Source organism: Scyliorhinus canicula, chromosome 27, assembly GCF_902713615.1.
Source record: "Scyliorhinus canicula chromosome 27, sScyCan1.1, whole genome shotgun sequence".
Taxonomy (NCBI): Eukaryota; Metazoa; Chordata; class Chondrichthyes; order Carcharhiniformes; family Scyliorhinidae; genus Scyliorhinus; species Scyliorhinus canicula.
Window position 1 is genome coordinate 19522580 of NC_052172.1, and position 22539 is coordinate 19545118.

At 45.3% G+C, this 22539-nt stretch overlaps 1 protein-coding gene across 5 annotated transcripts in view; it reads right to left on the reverse strand.

Annotated features, from left to right (window-relative positions):
- Positions 1-227: 227 nt before the first annotated feature.
- c27h19orf47 (chromosome 27 C19orf47 homolog) overlaps positions 228-22539 on the reverse strand; it is a 34418-nt gene continuing 12106 nt past the window's right edge. Inside the window, exons 3-8 of one of the 5 annotated variants that reach the window (XM_038785881.1) lie at positions 19971-20085; positions 15374-15455; positions 13941-14069; positions 11151-11297; positions 10738-10808; positions 228-3423 (exon numbers count right to left, since the gene is read on the reverse strand). In XM_038785881.1, coding sequence (XP_038641809.1) covers positions 2878-3423; positions 10738-10808; positions 11151-11297; positions 13941-14069; positions 15374-15455; positions 19971-20085 — 1090 coding nt within the window. In that variant the 3' untranslated portion in view covers positions 228-2877. The remainder of the gene's footprint in view (positions 3424-10737; positions 10809-11150; positions 11298-13940; positions 14070-15373; positions 15456-19970; positions 20086-22539) is intronic. The other 4 variants (XM_038785882.1, XM_038785884.1, XM_038785883.1 and 1 more) reach the window with 4 other exon arrangements.

A 22539-nucleotide genomic window follows, 5' to 3' on the forward strand; every position in this document is an offset into this window, starting at 1 on the left:
GTTCACCAACCTGGCTTTACTGGAGTCTGTTACTATTTTATTAGCACAACTGGCCTCTCGCACATTGTTGTATTTGGAACTCCTACAACTTTCCTTTCAGTGGAGATGAGCTGAGTTGACTCCTTGCTCCAGTAAGAATTTCCTGTCTAAAACCCTTGGCTCACCTGACGTTCCAGCGACGAGCAGTCGACGCCACCCCATTCCAGGCTAATTCAACCCCGAAGGAATTAAAATTTCACACATCAGATTTTAATTTTCACTTAAAATTAAATCATGAACAATGCAACATTACACATTCAATTAAATAAAAACCTCAATCTGTAGTTTATGGTCATCCATCTGTCAGCCAAGAGCAGACTCTCCCATACACTCAATCTTTCACTGCATTTCCTACTGATATCAAGTTTTCAAAAAGTTGGTAACAGGCTTATGCTTAAGAGAGAAAAAAAGTCAATGCTCCAAAGCTCCTCTTTGCCAAAGAGTTTGCCAATTTACGTAGCTGCATGTTTAAGCAAAAGGGAAATTTGCAGCAAAGTTGGTGGTCTTTAACTAAAATTATGTGCAATTAACAAAATGAGTAACGCTGGTGTATACAACATGTTACTGAAAACTATTTGGCATCGGTGCCCGAGCCGTTGGTTGCGCCTACGCCTTACGCTCTGTGACTCCCTCTTCTCTTTTCCTTTAAGAGTCTCTTTAGAGTCTGCCTGTTTGACACAGCATTTTGTATCTGTTCTCAAAGCGGATGTGACTCACAGGCAGTACGGTGTCGCAGTGGTTAGCACAGCTGCCTCACAGCGCGATGACCCGGGTTCGATCGCGGCTCTGGGTCACTGTTTGTGTGGAGTTTGCACATTCTCCCCGTGGGTTTCGCCCCCACAACCCAAAAGATGTGCAGGGTAGGTGGAATGGCCACGTTAAATTGGCCCTTAATTGGAATAATTAATTGGGTACTCTAAATTTAAGAAAACAAAAAGCTGATGTGACTCGGTGTCAACCTTTTTCTGACAACGCTCCTGTGAAGCTCAATGGGACACGTTACGATGTTACAAGTGCCGTGCGAATGAATGTTGTTCAGTGGCTTCCATATGACCGGGAACAGAGTGTTCATTTACTGGATATTTATAACAACCAAAGTTGGGTGAAATTAGCCGACATCAAGCCTGCGTTCCTTTGGATAAAAATACCCAAGGTGCACTCAACAATAATGCAAGCCGTGTTGGACATTCTCCCCATGCCTGCGTGGATTTCACCCCCACAACCCAAAGATGTGCAGGGTAGGTGGAATGGCCACTCTAAATTGCCCCTTAATCGGAAAACAAAAAATAATTGGGTATTCTAACTTTATTTTTAAAAAATAATGCAAGCCGTGGCCAATGTGACAGTGGGCAACGGGCAGCGTCAGCGAGCAAACAGCAAGGTGGCAAACTGGAGGTCAGCTGGAGATTGAGCACAGTATAGATCGACGATGAAATGTCTGGGATCATTCCTAAATTCTTCGTTTCCAGGGTTACTACCGCACAAAGAAAAAATGTTTACTTGAGCTCTGCATAAGAAAAGAATGAGATTCTGGTCAGCTTCGGGAAGACGGACATAATAAACTCCACAAATGGTTCGGGAGCCAACCAGCAACTTAAATGGGGGAAAAGAAGTGACGAAGAAAATGATACAAATGAAGTGATAAAAGCAACTCTCTCTCACTCACACTCACACTCTATTGAAAAACCTCATCAAACCTGCCAGGATAATTTCTCCAACAGCCAAAAAATACATAAATAGCCAATCTATGGCATTTTGGCAACTAATAGCCAAACTTAGATTACAGCGAAACCCAAATGAACATGGTGTCAAAAGTAACATCTACTTTTGATGTACCTAAACTGTATAACATGCAGAATTGGCTCAAAACGACCAACGTGAAATTATCTAAAGCTCGCTCATTTTTACCACCGCCACTACTGGTTCACCCTATCCTGCCTGGTCAACATTCTTTGATCTTTGCTTCCATTTGCTGGAAGGTGCAGGGGCATTGAGCGACCCTGTTAGAAATTGGCCACTTCATTGGATCAACGGGTTTTTTTTTTAAAGAAAAGGGGTTTACCCAGGAGACTAGGTTGGTGGGCAAACGGGCCACCAGGCCAAACCTCCATGACTCAAATCATGGCAACGAAAGCAGAATTAAGATTATTTTGTATCTTCTAGGAATCATGGAGAACAAACTGTTGGAGGGAACTGCCCATACATACAGAGGGTTAGATTTTTAAAAACCACTCAATGCATAAAATAGTTTTGTGAAAGCAACGTGCTTGGAACAGTTTTGCCCCCATCAGTTCTTCAGTGCTGAGATATTCCTACACCACACAAGCCCATTATAGGCAACAGCTCCGCTGTAATCAAAGCAACTAGATGTAACCGAGTCCCCGAAGGGTTCACTGAATTAGTGACTGCAATCGGATATATTGCACCCCGCGAAATAGCAGAAAACAGCGGCCATGGCATGGTATGACAGTGGGCATCGAGGCGCGTGTCAATGCAAGGCAGTAAACTGGGGGCTAAATATCCGTACCGGATTTAGCACAACTTTAAACAAGAGGCCAACTTCAAACTCCTCGTGGAAGAACTGGAGTTCCTAATATATTGCAACAAAATTGGTGAGCCAGTTAAAATCCTGTCCCCTGTCAACTATTGCCTCTCAATAGGATTCCTGTGTTACGTTATAACTTAATTTTAGTGGCTTTTGGCTGTAAAAGAGGTATTTGAGAATCACCCAAACCACAGTGTTTCAGTCAATGATATAAGTGGTATTTCTCCATGACTAAAGAGGCACCTTTTATACATACAAAAATAAAAGCATTGCGCGCGCCCTTGGTGAAATCTCTACTTCAGTTTCTTCCCCAGCCTTTCAAACACACTGACAGTTCCGGTGGAATCCATCTGAGCAAGACGGCCTTCGGTGCTGCTGGTCACTTTGGTACTGACCGGCGTCCGCGCGGTGTTCTTGATGGTCACAGTGAACTCGGGGCTGCTGCGACTTTTGGTGCTGGTGACTTTGTTGTCCTGCGTGTCTGCCTCGGCGGCAACGGGCTTCCCCAGTCTCTGCCGGACACTGACCTTGGCTTTCGTCGCTGGCTGCAATCGGAGTGTGGGGGCTGCCATCGAGGCCTGAACGCCAACACTTGGGACAGTCCTGTTGCTGGCCTTGGGGATGGACAGCCGCCTTATCGTGGTGACCGTGTTCTTGGCTTTGGCAGCCGAGACTCGCTCCTTGATTGCCAGAGTGATCTTGGCACCCTCCTTTCCGGTTGCATTTGGGGCTCTTTTCAAGACCCCAGCATATTGGAGCACCGAACCGGCATCGTCCTCATCACTGCTCTCCTTCTTCTGATTGACAACTTCACCCAGGCGGCTGAAGACTCCTGTCGGCTAAAAGAGATGCAGAATTTCAGCAAAGATACAGCAGCTGCTTCATATCTGATCCAGCTGTCCTGACAAAACTGCGGCGCATTTTCTAATTATGAGGCGAGGGCAGAGAATTTGAAGCTCTTCATCAGAGGAAAGAAGATTAAGAAGAGTTTTGATAGAAAGGTTCAAAATGATAAAAGGTTCAGATAAAGTAAAATAGAAAACAATATTTCAGCCCAGAGTGGCTGGAGTGTTCAAGGTTATCATAAACAGGGGGTGAAGCAAAAGGCTCAGAACTCTTTTATGCAGAGGGTTCTTTCGACGAGAAAACATGGGCGATGCAGAATTCATCTAAAATCAGAGAATTTTAAAGCGTAGGCGACGGCAATTTACCTCAAGCTGTCCATTTATCCCACTCCACCTCCCCCAACCCCCCCCCCCCCCCCCCACCCACCCACCCCACCCTCTATCTCTCTCTCTCTCTCTCTCTCATAGCCTTGAAAATGGATAAATGTCTGAGTAATAAATATTTAAGAGGATCTGGGGAATGGGTGGGAGAATGGGTCCAAATGGTTAACTCCGTCTGCAACCTGTCACAAGCATGAAAATGAAAATCGCTTTATTGTCACGAGTAGGCTTCAATGAAGTTACTGTGAAAAGCCCCTAGTCGCCACATTCCGGCGCCTGTCCGGGGAGGCTGGTACGGGAATCGAACCGTGCTGCTGGCCTGTTTTAAAAGCCAGCGATTTAGCCCAGTGAGCTAAACCAGCCCCATAGCAACCATCAGCATGATGGGCTGAATGGCCTCTGTGGTGGTGTAACATTTTCTGGTGTATTTCCCAGTGAGTTCGACATGACTGCAAAATCCCAGTGAATACATTTTCAAAAATGTACCAATTCTGAGACACCACTTTTGTACAATGTGTGTTTTTTTAAATAATTTGATCACTTTGGAAGATTTATTCTCAGGATGACACCATTCAAATGGAATTCTTTCAATTTGCCTGGGAAACAAAGGACCCACTGACATCTATATATATTCAATACTTGACTCTAGCTGCAACTGCTGTCAATGTTTCACTTATAATTGATAAGTCTAGTGGTTAGCACTGGGACTGCGGCGCTAAGGTCCCAGGTTCGATCCTGACTCTGGGTCACTGTCCGTGTGGAATTTGCACATTCTCCTCATGTCTGCATGGGTTTCATACCCACAGTCCAGAGATGTACAGTTTAGGTGGATTGGCCATGCTAAATTGCCCCTTGATTGGAAAAAAATAAATAATTGATAAGTCTGCATTTATATTGGATCTGGCAATATAAACAAGGTCCAGCTGCCATTGCACTTCCTCCCCATTGGAGGCACTGCAGCCCCGCCACTTGTTGAAGGGTTGAGGTACATGACATGGGAGGGGGAGCAGGAACCGGCATGTAGGCAGAGGGGAAAACGCATAGAACATAACAGCGCAGTACAGGCCCTTCGGCCCTCGATGTTGCGCCGACCTGTGAAACCATGGCGGGTTTTGAAGGGGACATGGGATAGGTGGTGCTGCAATGCCAATGACAAGAGAGGGATGACAAGAGAGGGATGGCTAAGGCATGAGGTGGGTGTATTGGGAAGGACAGAATGGCATTGCGTGGAGATTGGAAGTATTTTTTGCAACAAAGATTCCAATTTCAACACTCATATTCTGCAGGTCCCGTTGTACACTGCGCCATTCCTGTAATCAATGGATCATCTTTCATAATGGTTTGGGTTTAATGGTTTTTGTGAGATCAATTAGCCACTGACGTCCAGGGCCACAGTGCACAGGAGCAGCTATTCCAAGCCTGTGTTTTGTTGTTTTCTTCGTCAGATGCATATTGCTTTGAATTTATGAGCAGCGTGCCATATTTTACTGCAACAGCAGGCAGACAATTGAAGGCTTGCCCTTAATGGCTTTATAAAGTGGTAATTCAATCAGGCAAAAGCTGGCAATGTCAGCAGAACATGGGAGTTTGAATTATTGCTTCAAAATTCTCTATCATTTTGCTTTTATTACAGAGCATAATTTATTTAAACTAATGTCTTTTCTTTACTTACAAGTAAAGATTGCGTAAAGTGCAGTAATAAAGAGAATGGCGTCTCAGAAACTGAAGCTTCTGGTGACACCAATAGATATCTTGTAATAAAATAAATCCTCTCCCAAAATCTGCGCAAAAAATCTTCAGGGGTAAATAGCCAAACAACTAAAAGCCGCATTTCGTGAGCAAGGTCCCAAAAGCGCAGTGCTTATGAAAAATGTAATTGTGAACGCACTTCTCAATTCGCATGAAAGACACTCAGTAGCTCATTTGAAGAATCGAAAGTGGTCGTCATAAATCTCTGGCCCTGTTTGTCCGACAAACACAAAACAAGACACCGATTGGGCTGCCCCTGAATGGGAAACCGACAGCATAGGTTGACCATCTATAAGAATTCATACCATTTCTGGCAAAGGATTTTACTCAAAAACATTGTTTCCTCAGAAAATGATTGACTAGCTCTGGATTCTCAGCATGATCTGTTTACCATTTGCTTTATAAAAAAAAATAATTTAGAGTACCCAATTCTTTTTTTCCCCAATTAATTTAATTTCGTTTTTTAAATTTAATCTTTATTAGTGTCACAAGTAGGATTACATTAACAAGTACATTAACACTGCTGTGAAGTTACTGTGAAAATCCCCTAGTTGCCACATTCCAGGGCCTGTTCGGGTACACAGAGGGAGAATTCAGAATGTCAAATTCACCTAACAAGCACGTCTTTCGGGACTTGCGGAAGAAAACCGTAGTGCCCGGAGGAAACCCACGCAGACACAGGGGGAACGTGCAGACTTCGCACAGACAGTGACCCAAGCCGGAAGTCCAACCTGGCACCCTGGCGCTGTGAAGCAACAGTGCTGCAGTGCCACCCAATTAAGGGGCAATTTAGCGTGGTCAACCCACCTGCCCTGCACATCTTTGGGTTGTGGGGATGAGACCCATGCAGAGATGGGGAGAATGTGCAAACTCCACACGGACAGTGACCCGGGGCGGGATCGAACCCGGGTCCACGGTGCCGTGAGGCAGCAGTGCTAACCACTACGTCGCCATGCCGCCCATCTGTTTACCATTTGCAAGTGCTCTCAAATAGTAAAATCTTTCATTTGTATTCTGCGTGAGGAAACCAGTTCAATAAATGCACCACTGCAATCTGACACCAGCCTGCTTTAGCCCAAGTGATTCTTCAGCCAACTACCCATAAAATTAATGGGTCTGGTGACCAAGAAATTAATCTATTCGCTTGGAAGAAAAGGAACATTACTGCCCAGTGGGAAACAACCAAAAGAAAGGTGTGAAGAATGCTTCAGTACCATTCACAAATGTGATTTATGACTTAGTAACTACAATTAATTAGTGCAGGCTTTGAATTTACTCCAGCTGCGAGATAAATCCTATCCTCCCACTCTTTCATCCCTTGTATTCAGAAGCTCCCTCCTTGCTCTTCAGACACAGCAACTCTGGTTACCTCCCCTAACCCTTGGGTCTCCTCTGCCTATGAAGGGCCGGAAGATGTTTAAAAACCTGGTCGCTGTGCCATGAACCATTCCTCGAGAGTGAGGATGACAGCTGACCTACCCCTCAAATATAGGGCAGCTGGATAGCACAGTGGTTAGCACTGTTAGTTCACAGCTCCAGGGTCCCAGGTTCAATTCCCGGCTTGGGTCACTGTCTGTGCAGAGTCTGCACGTTCTCCCCGTGTCTGTGTGGGTTCCCTCCGGGTGCTCCGTTTTCCTCGCACAGTCTAAAGATCTGCAGGTTTGGTGGATTGGCCGTGCTAAATTGCCCTTAGTGTCCAAAAAGGTTGGGTGGTGTTACTGGGTTACGGGGATGGGTGCAGGGTGCTCTTTCCAAGGGCCAGTGCAGACTTGATGGGCCGAATGGCCTCCTTCTGCACTGGGAGAATGTACACTGTGGAATGGGCTAATCTGTGGCAGATTATTATCTGAATGGCTATAGATTGAGAGTGGGAAATGTGCAATGAGACCTGGCTTTCCTCGTACACCAGCCACTGAAAGCAAGCAGGTGCAGCAGGCGGTAAAGAGGCAAATGATATGTTGGCCTTCATAGAACATTACAGCGCAGTACAGGCCCTTCGGCCCTCGATGTTGCATCGAGAGGATCCGAGTACAGGAGCAGGGATGTCTTGCTGCAATTATACAGGGTCTTGGCGAGGTCACACATGCAATTTTGGTCTCCTTATCGGAGGAAGGATGTTCTTGCTATGGAGGGAGTGCAGCGAAGGTTTACCAGACTGATTCCTGGGATGGTGGGACTGACGTATGAGGAGAAATTGAGTCGGTTAGGATTGTATTTGCTGGAGTTTAGAAGAATGAAGGGGGAGTACTCATAGAAACCTATAAAATTCTAACAGGACTAGACAGGGTAGATGCAAGAAGGATGTTCCTGATGGCAGGCAGTCCAGAACTAGGGGTCACAGTCTAGGGATATGAGACAAACCATCTAAGACTGAGATGAGGAAGACATTTCTTCATCCAGAGAATGGTAAGCCTTTGGAATTCGCTGCCACAGAAAGCAGTCAAGGTCAAAACATTGTACGCTTTCAAGGAGTTAGATACAGCTCTTGGGGCTAAAGTGAAATGCAAGTCTTACTTTGATGTAGAAACACATTGCCAGATATTTCAATTGGTCACTGAGCCAAATGGAGAAAGTGTTTGTAGAGGTCACCAAAATCTTTTTCACAGGAAATGTGTTTCGATAAGGGTGTTAATGGAGGAGAGGAAGACGGTGAAATGGCGAATTTCAGAGACTGCAACGTCCATGTCTGGAGGCACAGTCCATGATTGAATCTGACATCACCACATTCTCAGGCAGTGCATTCCAGATACTAAATTTACGCCGAGTAACAAGGGTGTTTTGTTCATGTCCTTTTGCCAGTCACTTTATATCAGCGCCCACTAATTCTCTACCTCCTGTCAGCTTCTCTATCCAGACACCTCATGATTTTGACTACGTCCATCAAATGACCTCTCAACCTTCACTTCACCAACGTGAACTGTCCCAACTTCTCCAAACTATCTACATAACTGATTTCTCTCTCGTCCCTGGAACCATTCCCTTTTCTTCGGCACTCTCTCCCCTGCCTTTGTATCCTTCCTCAAGGGTGATGTCCAGAACTGGAAACAATACTCCAATTGGGTTTGAACTAGTGTTTTATACAGGACAAAAAGGCGACCAGGATAAAGATAAAGTCACCACAGTCCCAGAGGCTGCTCTACTCTTTGGGGGGGGGCTGGTGGTGGTTTAACCTGACGACCACCAAACCTCAGGCGAGGGTCAAGGTTGAGAAGCTCCGGGAGGTGGGGAGGAATTTAGCGAGAAGGAGGAACCAAGTCATAAAGGAATAAAAATACAATTTTAAATTGTGCCATTGCAGTACAGTGCAAATGCAGTGGTTGCTGAGCGGGGCACAGTGTCAATTGGGTAAAGACATCTGTGGTTTAGGAAATCGCAGGCACAAATGTAATTAATCTGTAACAGTACAAATATATTAAGTCAAAATAGTGTCCTCCTCTACTTGGATTTCCTTTAGTTACATAAATTAAGTAAAGTGATTTTTTTTTCTCTTTTGGATTTAATACCATTTGAACATAGCGTATTGAGAATTGTATGTCTGCAAAACATTCTACCTTTTCAAGGAGTGGGCTCTGGATCTGAGTGACTCTGGTAGAAGCCAAACTAATAATTGACGAGCAGATTATTTGTGAAAGGCACTGTTGAGGACTCCTCAATATCACACACAAAAGCAAGGGAGATATGGTTTACTGGCTGTCACTAATAATCCTCGAGACGTGGATGAGCCACCTTCTGGAGCACAACTGAATGGCTTGTTTGGCCATTGACAGGGCACTTAAGATCAACCATATTTCTGTGGGACCCAAGTCACAAATGGGTGGCATGGTAGCACAGTGGTTAGCACTGTTGCTTCACAGCGCCAGGGACCTGGGTTCCATTCCCGGCTTGGGTCACTGTCTGTGCGGAGTCTGCACGTTCTCCCAGTGTCTGCGTGGGTTTCCTCCGGGTGCTCCGGTGTCCTCCCATAAGTCCCGAAAGACGTGCTTGTTAGGTGAATTAGTCATTCTGAATTCTCCCTCAGTGTACCCGAACAGGTGACTGGGGGATTTTCACACAACTTTATTGCAATGTTAATGTAAGCCTACTTGTGACAATAAAGATTATTATTATGTAGGCCAGACTGGGTAAGAATGAGTTTTGTAATCTGAAGGGCATTTAACATAATAATATTTTAATAATAATCTTTATCAGTATCACAATTAGGCTTACATTAACAATGCAATGAAGTTACTGTGAAAATCCCTTCGTCACCACATTCCGGCGTCTGTTCGGGTACACCTGAGGGAGAATTGAGAATGTCCAATTCACCTAACAAGCACGTCGTTTGGGACTTGTGGGAGGAAACCGGAGCGCCCAGAGGAAACCCTCGCAGGCACTGGGAGAAGGTGCAGACTCCGCACAGACAGTGACCCAAGCCAGGAATCGAACCTGAGACCCTGGAGCTGTGAAGCAACACAGCTAACCACTGTGCTACCGTGCTGGTGAGGCACGTGGGTTTTTAAAACGAGAGTTTGATAGTTTTGTGGTTACCATCAATAGTACGAGCTTTCTGTTCCTGATTTTAATTCATGCAATTTAAATTTGCCATGATGGGATCTGAACTCATCTCCCAGGATCATTAGTCCAGACTTCTAGATTATTAGCCCAGTAGCATAACCCGCTGGGCTACTGCACCTCTCCTCAAAACTCTAGCAATGCCAGGTTAAATAATCATTTTAAATAGGAGATGGATAAGCTTTTGGGTTGCCAAGAGTATAAAAGGGTGGCACAGCGGGTGGGATATAAATCAGTCATTATCTCATTGAAAGGAGGAACTGAATCAAAGGCTGGACGGCCTCATCCAGCTCCTGTGCTCCTTGTTGTTCCCCAATCCCAACTGTTTCTGCAGCCAAGTGGCTCACTTCAGTGTTTATGAATTAAGTATGTAGAATGGAGGTGAAGTCATGCACGAATGGACTGAATAGAATTGGCAGATTCCCTTCTCCGAAGGAGATTAATAAACCAGCTAGGTCATTTTACTCTGTGCCAGCAAATCGACTCCATTTTGCAACCAGCCATGGTGCAATTTGAACTCAGGAGTCTAGGCTTCGATGGTTCATCTGATTTTCTCACTGAAAACAAAATCAAGCTGGCTGCTTTTCTTTTCAAATAATAATACGTTCCGGCGCATTCAGGCCTCACCTTACTCCCGGTCGTGGTGTCTGCTTTCGCTTCTGCGCCGAGCCGATCAAAAACAGACATTCTCGGCATGCCTGGAGCAAGAGGATGAAAGGACAAACATTTACAGCACTGGCACCCGCTCAGTCATTTCAAACATACAGGAGAGAGTTTGAAACCTGTACGATTAGGATTTCGTTTCAAGTAGAAGTGTTAGCGTCTTGCGAATTCGAAGGTTTCTGGTGTCTAAAGTAGAGAAGCAGGAGCTGCAAGTCTTCAAATTGGCGAATCAGCGATACTAGATTCGCAAAGAATTGGCAGCCCTGTTTATTAGTGCTAGGATATTTACAGGTTTAGTGCACACTACAACACAAGGAGTACTTGCTGTGTTAGCATGCTGCAATCACCCAACAGTAAGCACTATGTGAGCACTTTACCTTTCGAGGCTTGCTGCTCCAGGATTTTCTTAGTTTTTGCGGTTGTCCCTTTTGGCATACTGATTATGTATTTACCTTCCATTTCCGCAGTCACACGGCGCCGCTTTGCTGAGGTTTCGGGACCTGGGTCAGCTGGTCTGGTGAGAACTGAACAACAAAACGCCGATGGTCAGTTTAAGTTGTGAAGAAAGGTCGATCGCAAAGGAACAGGAAACACATCCTCAAGTCAGATTCTAACAACCTCCACCACATCTTGTTGTCCAACTCTGAAGCGGTTTAACTCAAATTATTTCACAATTCCAGATTTTTTATAATTTCGAGCACCCAGTTCTTTCTCACCCCTCCCCCCAATTAAAAGGGCAATTTAGTGTGGCCAATCCACCTACCCTGCACATCTTTGGGTTGTGGGGGCCGAACCCATGCAGACACGGGGAGAATGTGCAAACTCCACACGGACAGTGACCCAGAGCCGAGATCGAAACTGGGACCTCGTCGCCGTGAGGCAGCAGTGCTAACCACTGCGCCACCATGCTGCCCTCATCACAAACAATTCCATTTTTAACCACCAATTATCCTGCTCATTTATCTTGCCGCACTAAAATTATCGAATGATTTGCATTATCAGTGAAAAGACCGATTTGAATTAACAGTGAACCGCGGATGACAGCTCGTACTACATCAGCGGTGACTGCCAACAATCATAACCATTTTTTTTGGGGGGGGGGGGGTCACAATCACCCCTATTCGACTCAGTCTGCAGCCACATGCAGAAGTCGCACGCGGTCAAAATGGCCATTCTATTCTTCCCGAGAGCAGTAGAGAGAGAGAGCAAATGCATTCAGCTGGCAGCATTCATTAGTAGAAAGTCAGAAAACACCATTGAGAATTTATCCTGTGAGTCAAATTGGGAATTCTATCCCCCACACTTCACTACATTCTGTCCACATCAGCAATATATTACACTATCGACTGGTCACAAGTAATATTTTGCAGGCCTAGCTATAGGATTGGCTAAAAATACATCATTAATTGAAGATCAAAGTACAATCTGCTCCTCTCAACTATTAACTCATTGAATTATGGGATGGGACAGGAGAGGACCAGGTTGCCTAAGGCACACAGAGCAGAAGAGCCACACGGGCAGCATGGTAGCATTGTGGATAGCACAATTGTTTCACAGCTCCAGGGTCCCAGGTTCGATTCCGGCTTGGGTCACTGTCTGTGCGGAGTCTGCACATCCTCCCCGTGTCTGCGTGGGTTTCCTCCGGGTGCTCCGGTTTCCTCTCACAGTCCAAACATGTGTGGGTTAGGTGGATTGGCCATGAGAAATTGCCCTTAGTGTCCAAAATTGCCCTTAGTGTTGGGTGGGGTTGCTGGGTTATGGGGATAGGATGGAGGTGTTGACCTTGGGTAGGGTGCTCTTTCCAAGAGCCGGTGCAGACTCAATGGGTCAAATGGCCTCCTTCTTCACTTTAAATTCTATGATCAGGATCACTGGCTCCCAAGTCAGCTATCGGGAACAGGAATGGTGGGCTGTCACCACAGTTATTCCTCAGCATTTCAGTTTGGAGAAAACAAGGAGCAACCAAGGTTCCTGATGTGGTGTATAATGGGATACTCAGGCTTGACAAATTGCTGGTATAAGATTTTTTTTAAAGTGCTTGCAGTATAAAAGAGATGACTGGGGTATGTGTAGTAAGAAATATGACCTTTTGGTTACAGGCTAGGATACGTGAATGACTGGGCATTGCAGTAAATCGTCAAACTAGATAAGGCAAGTGTGTGTTTCTAAAAAATTTTTTTTAAGTGCCCAATTCTTTTTTCCAATTAAGGGGCAATTTAGCATGGCCAATCCACATATTTGGGTTGTGGGGGTGAGACCTACACAGACACGGGGAGAATGTGCAAACTCCACATGGACGGTGACCTGGGGCCGGGATCGAACCCGGGTCCTCGGCGTCGTGAAGAAGCAGTGCTAACCACTGCGCTACTGTGCTGTCCTCAGGTTTGTGTTTTTGAATAAAATGCTGCATTGTTTGTGTTAATGGACAGGCCATTCCTTGACTTTCTGTGGCTTCATCTGTACTTGTGGAGTACAGAACTAGATGTGTGAGATAAAGAACAAAGTGAGTCAATGATGAAGGATTGCGAGGATGGTATAAACATATGGAGGAAACTGTACAACTTTGAGAAGCCTCTTCGAGCAACCCAAGGGGTGCCGCCCCCTGTACGCTCACGTGTATTAATAAACTTCTGCTTGATAAACCTACAGCTGATTCTGTGTCAAGTATTTTTAGGTTGTCCACATGAGTTCCCAATCCTGTTTGCTATCCTGTGACACTTGCTGGAAAGCACAGGGGAAGTTAGGGTTGGGTTTAGCTGTGGTTTCCCACCCCTGTCGCACTCAGATAATATGCTGACAATCATGATTTTGGGGCCGGGTAGGAAAATCTAACTGAGATACGAGAGAGCTGCCAGAACCTGGGGAGCAAATGCCCCTCACATCCTGTATCCTCACAAAACGTTACCGACAAGAGGCAAAAGGAGACAATGGCGTGGGAGCGGAGGATGGTCAACAGTTGCACTGAAATCTATTTCCCTGTCAGATGTTATAACATGTCTGCGGCCAGGAAAGGAGAGAGAGCTACCAAACCACGGGAACGGGTGAAAGTAAAGTAAAGCAAAACAAAGTCTAAACATGCATCACACAGGGCTTACAGCCTCAAGCTTCATGCTTTAAGGTAACAGGAAAATGGTGACCAGCTTTCAGGTCTCCTTCCCTTTGCATACCTGCTTTCTTTGTGGCACGTTTGTTGGCCACAGTGACGGATATCTTGGAAGTGTTGGTTTCAGATCTCCGGACAGGAGTAGAAGGTGGGGAATCTCTGCTCAAACTGTTAGCAATCATTCTAGAGGCGGCTAAAGGGGGGAAAAAATAGAGAGGACACATGCATATAGCACAGACCCAGACACTAATTAACTTAGTCACAGGAGTAGTAACAACCCTTCGGGCAGAATCAATCCCATTTCTTCAGTGTCATATAAACAATCTAGTCATTCACCAAAAAAAAACCCTGAACTTTTCCTGCCTCAAAACCACTCTGATAATGTTGTTAAGAATAAACAAACTCTGTTTTTCATTGATGGAAGTGTTATGAAGTATTCCCCACTGAGCCTCTAAACTCAATGACTCGTGCCGATTTTGTGGGGTGTCCATTTCTCAACGTTAGTGTTACTGCGCGAGTAGAGATAATTTAGGCACATCACCCACTTTGGGTCCACCACATATATGTTGTGTGTGTGAGACCCAAAGTGGTTCCACAGCAAACAGCCACATTCGCATCCCAAGCCAACACGAGCTTTGCCACCCAGAGAGATTACGCACTGAACCGCAGAAATTGTTGTTTCATGTACACCGAGAGCTACGGTAACCCAAATTACTGGCCGGAACTCACATCATCGTGCGGCGTGGTGCATTTGACCCCCAGTTCGCCTGTTAATTCACACGTACCTCAAGTTGATTCTGAATGTTACAAGTCTAAGAAATATCTTGTAAATAGTCTTATCTTTCGGAGGTTGTATAATAAATGTTATTTTTGTTTGTTCAAAACCCGTGGAATCTTGTGGCTTTATTCCAAAAGCTTTAATCTCAACCATTATCTACTACAAACAAAAAGTCACCAGTCCCTGACCAGACATTCCCCTCACATCCCGGGGTCTGGCCGAAGATCGGAAAGATCTTGATGTGCAGAAGAGATTCTGCGCTCATTTACTTAAGCGTGACGAAGCTTTGAAAAAGTAATTAATTGGCTGCGAAGCACTTTGGAATGCAAGTGTGTGATGTCTCCTCTTCAACCGACTTCAGGAAGTTCTTGGACCGTTTGGACTCAACACTGACAGCGTAATTCCAGCGCGCTCTCAGAGCTTTCACATTTACCGGGGGTGAGTGTAACTTTGTGATGTGTGCTGAAACTCGCCTGCACAGCTCTCTCCTGATGTCCTCTTGGACTCTGCAGCTACAGACTAACTGCAGCATGGGATACACAGCATAGCAACCATCTCAGTTTAAGGCTACAAGCTTATACAGATAAAGAGTTTGCAAAAACGCTTGAAGAAGTTGCAAAACCAAAAATTGATTATGCAGTCGTGCAAAGTAAAATTACAGTTTTAAAGGCCATCCAACATTTACAAAAAATAATCATCTGCAAACAGGGTTTACTTACGAGAGTTGCCTGTTCTTTTTAACTCGAATTGCACATTTCCGTGGCTGGTGCTTATAGACTCTGTGGCCACCTTAGCAAGTTCCTAGAAGAAGTAGGAGATCCAGCTTAAGAAACTATGCAGTGTGGCTCAAAATGACCGGGGTTTAGGGAACAAGTGCAGACAGAAGATAATCAAGAATGTTCTCAATAGCACTTTAGTGAAGTTTCAGGGACAGGAGGAAAGGGAGAGGTATGATAATATATCCAACATTTCAAAAATATATTATTGGCCTCAAAACACCCATTATTATGATTTTAATAGCAATTTCAAAAGAAAGTAATCAATAATCAAAACACCGAGGGTTTCCTGTTTTGGTATTCTGTGATACAGAGAGCCTAGAAACATAGAACAATGCAGGAGGTGGGAATTTGGTCCATCCACTGTACGCCAATTCTTGCATAAAGCAATCCAGTTAATCCCATTCCCCAGCTCTTTCCCCACATCCCTATAATTCTTTTTCCTTCAAGTATTTATCCAGTTCCATTCTGAAGGCTATTATCACATCTGTGACAACTACTGTCGCAGGCAGTGCATTTAAAACTCTATGATGTGGAGATGCCAGCGTTGGACTGGGGTGAGCACAGCAAGAAGTCTGACAACACCAGGTTAAAGTCCAACAGGTTTGTTTCAAACACGAGCTTTCGGAATGAATTCCTCATTCACCCGAGGAAGGAGCAGTGCTCCGAAAGCTAGTGTTTGAAACAAACCTGTTGGACTTTAACCTGGTTTAAAACTCTAACCACTGATCAAGTAAAACAACTTTCCCTCATTTTCATAGAATCCCTACAGTGCAGAAGGAGGCCATTCGGCCCATTGAATATGCACCGACCCTTGGAAAGAGCACCCTACTTAAGCCCAAGCCGCCACCTTAACCACTTAAGCCCAAGCCGCCACCTTAACCCCGTAACCCTACCTAACCTTTTGGACACTAAGGAGCAATTTAGCACGGCCAATCTACCCAAAGTGCTGCCCAAAGTTACGTTTCTTGCCAATCACCTGAAATCTGTGGCGGGATAAAGGGAGCTAATGTTACAGGTCGCTGACCGTTCACCATCCTGTTGAAAGGTCAGTGACCTGAAACTTTAACCCTGTTCTCTCACCAGAGATGCTGCCCAACCTGCTGAGCATTTCCAGCATCTCTCTTTATGCCAGATTTCCTGCATGCGCACTATTTTGCTTTTGCTGTGCTGTCTGATTAGTGGCGGAGCCTCTGCAAAGTATCTCTTTATTTATTCTACCTGAGCAAAGGGTTAGGAGGAGGCCAGGTGCCCCTCCCCCTCCCCCCCCGCGCAGACAGCATATCTATGAACTTCTACATCAGTTTCACTTTCCCACCCGATCCCTACACTCCTCGATCCCAGTCTGGAATGAACGTAATGACTCAGCACAGAGAATTCCAAAGGCTCGCAATACTGAGTGAAGAAGTTTCACCCGTTCTCAGTTCTAAATGATTGACCCCCTTATTCTGTGGCTGTGTGTACTAGACTGCCTAGCCAGGAGAAATAACTCTGTCAAGCCCTCCAGAAGTTAATTAGTTTCAATGAGAACATCTTTCATTCTTCAAAACCTCAGGGAATGTAGGCTATTCTGCTCAATCTTTCCTCTTAGGGCATTCGGTTCATTCCGTGAATCAATCTGCACTCCCTCTAAGACAAGTATACTGCTCCTCAGGTGGGGGAAGGTTCGTGTTTTCGCACTCTCTCTTCCTTGTCCCGCTCATTCCTTCTCGCTCGTTCCCTCCCTCTCTCTCGCTCTCTCTCCCTCCCTCCCCCTCGCTCTCTCTCTCCTCCCCTCCGCCTCTCCCTCCCTCCCTTCGCCCTCTCCCTCCCTCCCTCCGCCCTCTCCCTCCCTCCCTTCGCCCTCTCCCTCCCTCCCTTCGCCCTCTCCCTCCCTCCCTTCGCCCTCTCCCTCCCTCCCTCCGCCTCTCCCTCCCTCCCTCCGCCTCTCCCTCCCTCCCTCCGCCTCTCCCTCCCTCCCCTCCGCCTCTCCCTCCCTCCCTCCGCCTCTCCCTCCCTCCCTCCGCCTCTCCCTCCCTCCCTCCGCCTCTCCCTCCCTCCCTCCGCCTCTCCCTCCCTCCCTCTCTCCCTCCCTCTCTCAAAATTTGCAGCACTGTCGCTATTTTGTGACAATACAGTGTATGTTGATTCGGGTAGCTGTGTGGTACATGTTGGCAGTGATTAACTTGAACTGTGAAATGCTGCAAACACTCCCCTGTAAGCAGCGTCAGGTTTCTTGGGCGACCGAGTGGCGTGTGAAATGCATATGCAATTGGCCAGAGGTCAGAAATTAATTCTGAAGTGGCCCCTGTACCTGCAGGACTTGGCCCGTTTCGTGTTCACACCTTGGATAAACTGAATTGCTTCATGTGAAAATTTGGTCCTGTATAAATTTTGTAGTTTTTGAGAGCTTTTCATAAAAATCTTGCTTTACTCACCGAGGTTGATGACCGTTGTAACTTTGTCACCATCTGAGTATACAGGGTTAATTAAACGCTTTAACATTGAACAGATTTGGTAAACACTTTGTCTTCTTCCCATTTATGCCCATGGTACTCAATAAGGAACAAACTGTGTACGGCACTGACCTTAAAGACCCAACCAAACAACCAAAATATCATTTCCTCAATCGAGGAATCCCCAACCACCATGGTTGACAGGACGCTCGACCAGGTCTGGTCCATTTCCCACACATCTGCTCTCAGCCTCCTTCCCAGAACTAGGACAGGGTCCCTTGACCTCACCTCCGCCTCACCAGCCTTCACATTCAGTAGATCATCCTTCACCCTTTCCACCATCTCCAGCGTGATGACACCACCAAAGATTACTTCCCCTGGTCTCCCCCTTCAGCATTCCAACGGTACCGTTCCCTCTGCACACTCTGATTCATTCTTCAATCCCCCCTCCTACCGCACGTTTCCACAGATGTAACACACTTGACTTTTTAACCTCTGCTCTGCTCATTGTCCAAGGCCCTGAACACTCCTTTCCAGGTGAAGCAGCAGTTTATGTGTACTTCTTTCAGTTTGGCACACTGTATTATTCACTGCCCGCAGTGCAGTCTGCTCAATGTCGGGAGTACCAGATGCAGGTTGGTTTGGCCGCGTTGCAGTTTGCAAGCGTGACCCCCCCAGTTTCCTGTGGCCAGTCATTTTAATTCCCCACCTTGTTCTCTCGCTGACCTCTCAGTCCTTGGCATCCTATAGTTCCAATGAAGCTGAACGGGAGCTCGAAGAACATCACCTCATCTTTTAACAGCCATCCGCACTCAACACTGGGTCAATAGTATTAGAATGGAACCGCTGGCTCCATTGTGTTTCGTTTCTCGGAGTAGGTTTCGGTTTTACTCTCATTTTTGCTTTAGTTGTTTGTCATCCTGCCACTCACACTGTTAACGTTGCAATCCTGTGCATACTCTAGTTGTAGACGTGTTACAACTTGGGGAAATGTTAGGGCATTATTCTTAAATTCAGATTTCCCCAATGTGTCGGGGGAAGGTAAAGGAAGTCTATGTTCGCGACCACTGGGTTTTGTGAACAAACATCTGTTAAAGACTGGCTTTCTTTACTGAGTGAACAAGCAGCTAAGTGTAACACATCTGCTCTGGACGCCGTTTGTTTTTTGCTCGTTTCATTACCACTTCTTTCAGCCTCTCCCCTGTCCTCCAACCTATCACAGATCTTCCCTTTACTGCGTCTGTCATCTTCCCCCGAACTTCCACTTGCTCAAAATCTGATTCCATTTCTAACTTTTGCCACTTAAAGATCATCGACGTTAACTTTGTTTCCCTTTGCACAAGTGTTGCCTGACCAGTGGATAATTTCCAGCATTCTCCGTCTTTACTTCAGATTTCCCGCATCTGCAATATCGCACTTTTGAACTAAATCTTCCACCTCTCCAGTTGTTCTCGGGGAGGTAACCTAGCTTGTATAAATTGCCCTGTTTCCCTTTACATTGCAGACAAAATCCCATAGAAAAAACCGTCTCGTGCATTGATTTTACGTCTCAGTGGTCACATTTAGAGGATTCTTCCATAATAATTTCCTTCCTGAACCACATCCATCCCCTCAATTCAGAGACAGATACAGTAGCAATGAAACCTGCCAAATAAGCAATTTGGAAAATATACTTCGGAGCAAAGCATGTATAGGTTAATGCCGCACCAATGGGAGTTAGTTCAAAACATTATTTTTTATTACCTAGTGCAAGTTGAGTGGCAAATAACAGCATTGAGAGAGAGCAAATATTGAGATTCTAAATGCCGAAATATTGAATGGAGTATAGAACTGTTATTCATGATAATTATTTCCCTGTATGTATTTAATTCGCTAACATTTTGTGTCATTTGTAACTATTAGCAGGGTAATGCAGTCACACAGATTTAATGGCATGACAGGTAACACCTAATTAAATACACCTCAAGCTATTGGTTAGTGAAAGGGAGTCATATGGAGATTCGAGGGATATGTTAAAACAATCATTCAAATGGTTTTATATCACTATTGACACAAATACTGAAACAATAGTGTTTAGTTGAAGGAATAACTTTACCAGTCCTCACCTGCTTGTACACCACTTTGGCATGTTTGAGAATGGCAATAATATCTCCAACGACACAGATGCCCAGCTCGTTGATGATATCTTTGGTGAGATCCATGAGCATATTCTTCTGTATCCTGGGAGAACAAAACAGTTTAAACATAGGTTTTTCATCGCAGGGATGTGGAATCAAATGTCGCCATCATTCCCGTGTGGGTCGTACAGGAGATGAGCCTGGGTATTCTCAATCCAGTCCCTGGTCCATATTGGTCATACAACAGTCCTCAAATCCAGCGCCAACTGTTGACCTTACTTTGAAAGGAATCATCAAACAGCTGTTAGAGGAATTGGGATTTTATTTTTCTCTCTCCAATGTGGAGCTTTACATCTGCGAACTGAAAGCTGTACCTCTTTCTGTACTCTGCTGTTGTAAACAACATGAATTCTGATCATTTGCTCTCCTTACCTTAGAAAGGATATGCTTAACTTAGAGAGGGGTCACAAGGGTTCACTGTAAAGCTCTCTGGGCCGAGCGGGCTGCCCACGGGGAGAGGTTGAGTAGAATAGGCCGATAAGCACTGGTGCGTAGAAGAATGAGAATTGATCGCATCGGAATGTGTAACATTCTAGGGTGGCCCAGTGGTTAGCACTGCTGCCTCACGGCGCCGAGGACCCAGGTTCGATCCTAGCCCTGGGTCACTGTCCGTGTGGAGTTTGCACATTCTCCCCGTGTCTGCGTGGGTCTCATCCCCACAACCCAAAGATGCGAAGGGTAGGTGGATTGGCCACGCTAAAATTGCCCCTTAAAAAAAAATGAATGTGTAACATTCTTAAGAGAGCTTAACAGAAATATGCTGAGGGGACTGTTAATTCTGGTCGGAAAGTCTAGAACATGGGATTTGAGTCACAGGATAAGAGGACAGCCATTTTAAGATGAGGAGTTATTTCTTCACACTGATGGTTGTGAACCTTTGGAACTGTCTACCCAGAGTGCTGCGGATACTCAGTTGCAGAGTATATCCAAGATGTTTAGGCTTCTGGGTTGCTGTACAGTAAAGGAGACAAGAGTTCTGCTTCTCTACAAAACACCTTTATTCCTTTGATCCAACTTCACACACAAATCTCCACCCACAAATAGTGCCACATGTAACCCCTTTGTATTTCAGTGACTTCTATTGGATAATTGACATCAAATTAGTATTTAATTGGAATTCCGAACCCATTCCTAACACACGCCTGTGATTTATTTTGGACAATAAGGGAGACAATGAATGTGGGACGGGAAAGTGGGGCGGAGGTAGAAGATCAGCTATGATCTCACTGGGGGCGGCACGGTGGCACAGTGATTAGCATTGCTGCCTACGGCGCTGAGGACCCGGGTTCGATTCCCGGCCCTGAGTCACTGTCTGTGAGGAGTTTGCACGTTCTCCCTGTGTCTGCGTGGGTTTCACCCCCACAACCCAAAGATGTGCAGGTTAGGTGGATTGGCCACGTTAAATTGCCCCTTAATTGGAAAAAATGAATTGGATATTCTAAATTTAAAAAAAAAAAAGCTATGATCTCACTGAACAGTGGAGCTGGCTCAGGGGACCATGTGGCCTCCACCTGCTCCTATATCTCCTTTTCATCAGATACTTGCAGCAAGGAAAGCTGTTTGTCAATTCAAGAAGAGAAAATGTTATAAATGTGTTGGGAATTCAGCCAGCCTTTGGTTACCAGCTTGAGGCTTGATTTGTCGGAACTGCTCTACAGATTTGTTCAAGGACTTTCCCAAAGAAAACTGCTTTTGTCTCCAGACTACTGATATTCAAAAGCTTGGATCTCAAACGTATGGGCTCTCCGAAGAGTCGAAGCAGTTTAACAGAAAAGCCTGCTAAAATCATTGCTGATCAAATCAAACCATACTCGGTGCATTTAAAGGTAGATTGTGAGGTGTACTCCTGACCTCGTTAGAGGTAGAAATTGCTTTCTTGTACAACTTTGTTTGTTGATTGATTAGTTGAACGTCTTCATCGTTGAACAAGACAGTTCTTTCAATCACAGGACACCCCCCTGTAATCCATGAAAGCCATCTGTTACTTAACTCACAGGCACCGTTAGACGGCTACAAGAGAATGGGGACAGAACGGAAAAGATGCCAGCAGAGAGAGAGGGTGTTGCAGAATGGAACATTTGGCCACAGGGCAAGGCTGAAGCAGAGATCAATGTATTTTTAAAATAAAAGGAAAACTGGATAAAATATTTGAAGCAATAGAAATTTTAGGGCAACTGAAAGAGATCAGTTTAGAACTGATCAGTTTAGCACAAGAAAAGAACCCGTGTGGACACGACAGCTAAATGCCTCCTTCTGTGTTAGAGACCTTTATGGTTCAATAGAGAAATCAACACGAAACCTGGTGGGAATGTAAGTGTCACACTGGTGTAATAGGATGTGTTTGGGCTCGGCAAGGATAGAGGAAGCTTTCCTACCCCTGCTCTATCCAATTTAGGAAGGAGTTGGAGCACTGGTGTTACTGTCCGACATGGGAAATATGATATATTGGCCTTGGAAAGAGGGAAAGTGAAGGGTAGATTTACCCTAATGATATCTG